Source organism: Marmota marmota, unplaced genomic scaffold (assembly GCF_001458135.2).
Source record: "Marmota marmota marmota unplaced genomic scaffold, marMar, whole genome shotgun sequence".
Classification (NCBI taxonomy): Eukaryota; Metazoa; Chordata; class Mammalia; order Rodentia; family Sciuridae; genus Marmota; species Marmota marmota.
In genome coordinates, this window is record NW_025999942.1 from 976,317 (window position 1) to 979,620 (window position 3,304).

The following is a 3,304-nucleotide window of genomic DNA, read 5'->3' on the forward strand; positions in this document are numbered from 1 at the left end:
AAAAAAAAAAAAAAAAAAAAAAAAAGAAAGAAAGAAAGAAAGCCAAACAGCTACTGAGCCATTTTAGCTTATAGTTTATATTAATTTCCAGCTTTTGAATTCATCACAGTCAAGTAATATGAAAAGTACTTGAAAATCATGAAAATTACCAAATAAGCTGGACATGACAGCTGGAAATCAGAACTCATCATCTGAACACCAACTGTGGAAGAAAATGTCCTTCTACAAGGAAAGATACTCTTTCTGGAAGGACAGAAAGGACAGTAGTGGTCACATATTCTATATTTTTGTGTCTACGATTAAGAATTCAGAAGTAAAATTATGAAGTAAAGTGAGTTTAGATGTAGTTCAGAAATTTTAACTTGAGCTAAAATCATGAATTGTTGAGCAGGCATTTATAAGGGGGCAACAAGGGTCTATTATCAAGATATATGGGTTAATAACTTCATGGGTTATTCAAGAATGATCTGCTATGATTGAAACCATGTGTGGAGAGTTTGGGCTTCTGCAGGATGTGCTGAAGCAACAAAGGCCCTAAAGATATATTTGTGCTGCCTGCTAAGTACACAGATGATTGACTTAGATACACTTCCCAGACATAAACAGTGAAGGAATGTCCCGAAGTCCTGCATGCTATCAGAGAGAGGTGGAGAATGCTTACCACATTGTACAAGCCGATGCACCAACGTTCAAATAAAATCTGCCCAGAAAATCCATTAACAAAGGCGAACCAAAGCTGAAAGAGAAGAAAGTTCATGAAGTTTTATATCAATATTGACCTAAACGTTTCCATTCACCGAAGAAGTAGTGGGGAATGTGGACCACCAGCTGGACACAGCTGCTAAGGGATAATGAGCCCCAGGACCATAGCAGTTGTTCTTTCATAGGATATAAATTCCCAATATCACTAATATTAATATTTTAAGGAAAATTTATATTTAAGACATATTGGTTTTATAAGATATATGCATAAGTTTAAAACAAAACAATTGGGTTTATATTTACTATGTCTGTGTCAACACATTCTCATGGACTGGAAGAGTCTGAACTTCATGTTACTTTTTTCCTGTAAAGTTGATTTGATAAATAAGATTTATATTTGTAGGACTTTCAAATAGATAAAAGTCATAAATAAGAAACAACAGCAAACACTCCTCTCTTGGTTGTGTGTGTTTTTAGTTCACAAAATACTGACCCTCCATAATTGTATGTTCTCTTCCTTGGCCAATATTAAAACAAATAATATGAAAGAAACAGGCTCTCATCATCTTTTGCAGCAACACTGAATGTATAAATAAATAAAACGTTAGAATATTGTTCATGTCTTCAATTAGTCTATAATTATGATTGACTAGGCAAAACTAACATAAAAATAAATACAGAACAAAGGGCCAGGGATTAATTAGTGCTGCAAAACAAGGAAACACAATAATTTTAGAGAAGGAAAGATCTCTCAGGTATGATCAGAAGAAGATATGGAGACAGTAAGAGTGGGGTGGAAGAGAAGTGAGTCATCAGGAGGGTGGGTAAAAACTGGACTTCAGAGGAAGCAAATACAGAAATATGGGGAAACATTCTTGTGCAGCTAATTTGATATGACAGGATATTAATGATTTGGGGGTAGACTTTTAAAAATCCTATACAAATAATGTGTTATTGTTTAGATACTAGGTATCCCCCAAAAGCTCATGTGTGAGATAATGCAAAAAAGTTTAGAGGTAAAATGATTGGGTTATGAAAGCCTTAACCTAATCAGTGCATTAATCCCTTATAGGGATTAACTGGGTGGTAACTGTAAGCAGACAGGGTATCACTGGAGGAGGTGGGTCCCTGGGGGCATGCCTTTGGGTTATATATTTTGTTTTTGGTGAAAGAACACACACTCTCTTTCTCTGTTCCTGGTCCCATGTTTTAAGATGCTTTCCTCTGCCATACCCTCCACCATGAGTTCTGCCTCACTTGGGGCCCTTAGGGAAAGAATCAGCCATCTATGGACTGAGGCCTCTGAAACCATGAGCCCCCAAATAAATTTTTCCTCTAAAATTGTTCCTGTCAGGTCTTTTGGTCACAGCAGTGAAATAGCTGATTAAAACATCATGGAATCTACTTTTGGGCTAACTCATGGTAGACTAAATTCATTATTTTGGTAGAACCTGATTCAAAACAGAATAACTACACCATAAGAACCTGAGTAGAAATCAACTCTGGCCCTGAAATTTTACTAAATCAAATATTTTTCAAAATCAGCTTCATAACTCCACCAGTCCAAGCTTCCTGAGACAGAAATCATTCCCTATGCTGCTTTATATATACCCATATCCACTACGACACATGGTATAAATAGGGACTCACCAAGACCCAGTGGGATAAAATTAAGTGTCTCGGTTCAATCACTAAATGATGTCTTTCTTAAACATAGCTTTCATCATCTCATACCCAAGTTTTAAAAGATCACTAGGAGACCCCCTCCTACATCCAAGATAAGCTTGTTGATTTTCAAAAAATCCAATTTGCTCTTAATTTTGCTATCATCCAAAGAAGTCCCAAAGAGGCCTGATGAAGAAATACTGGAGGACAACTGAGAACCAAAGGTTCATGCTATACTCTACACTCAGAATATTCTTATAATACTGATTCAAATATCACCCATCCCTAAACCCACAATTTCAATCTATTGTCTTTTTACCACTCAAGACATTGGCAATCAATACTTGAATCAAACTTTTAGTGCAATAAGTACCTGGATACACATCTGATTCAAATATATCTGTAAACCATTTCAAAGGTTTACAATTAATTTTCCTAAGACTGTTCTATACTTCTGAGTTCCATTCAAATAATTAGCCAACACTTATGGATATCTAGTAAGCATCTGATTATATTGCTTAGTCAGTTAAGTTGTCTTGGTGAAGGGGGTATGGTGTGATATTTCTAGTGGCTTTTCCTCCCCTGCCATTAACTCAAATCAACAAAAAGAAATGAAAACTGAGAAGAAAAAAGTAGGATAGACCATTTTCAGTTAACCAATGAGACTGCTTTAATTAAAACCATATATGATATAGAATGGATACTAATAAATATGTGATTAGATCAAATAAAAGGTAAAATGTCAATAACAAGCATAATCTATAGATTAAGAGTAAAATATTTCCATGAAATAAAAAAAAAACAACCAACTAACCAACTCTTTTTTTTTTTTTTATTAGAGGACAAAATATAGAAGTAGAGAAGGAGTGACTGAGGTCTCTGGACAAATTTAGTGCAGCAGGCAAATTGAACTTAAAGGGCAATATATATATATATA

The 3,304-nt window shown here is 35.0% G+C and overlaps 1 protein-coding gene across 1 annotated transcript in view; it reads right to left on the reverse strand.

Annotated features, from left to right (window-relative positions):
* The window catches only part of LOC107153194 (phospholipid-transporting ATPase IB), a 532,593-nt gene that overhangs the window by 173,221 nt on the left and 356,068 nt on the right, over positions 1 to 3,304 (reverse strand). Inside the window, exon 28 of the mRNA XM_048801263.1 lies at positions 662 to 736. Within this exon, the coding sequence (XP_048657220.1) occupies positions 662 to 736 (75 nt within the window). The remainder of the gene's footprint in view (positions 1 to 661; positions 737 to 3,304) is intronic.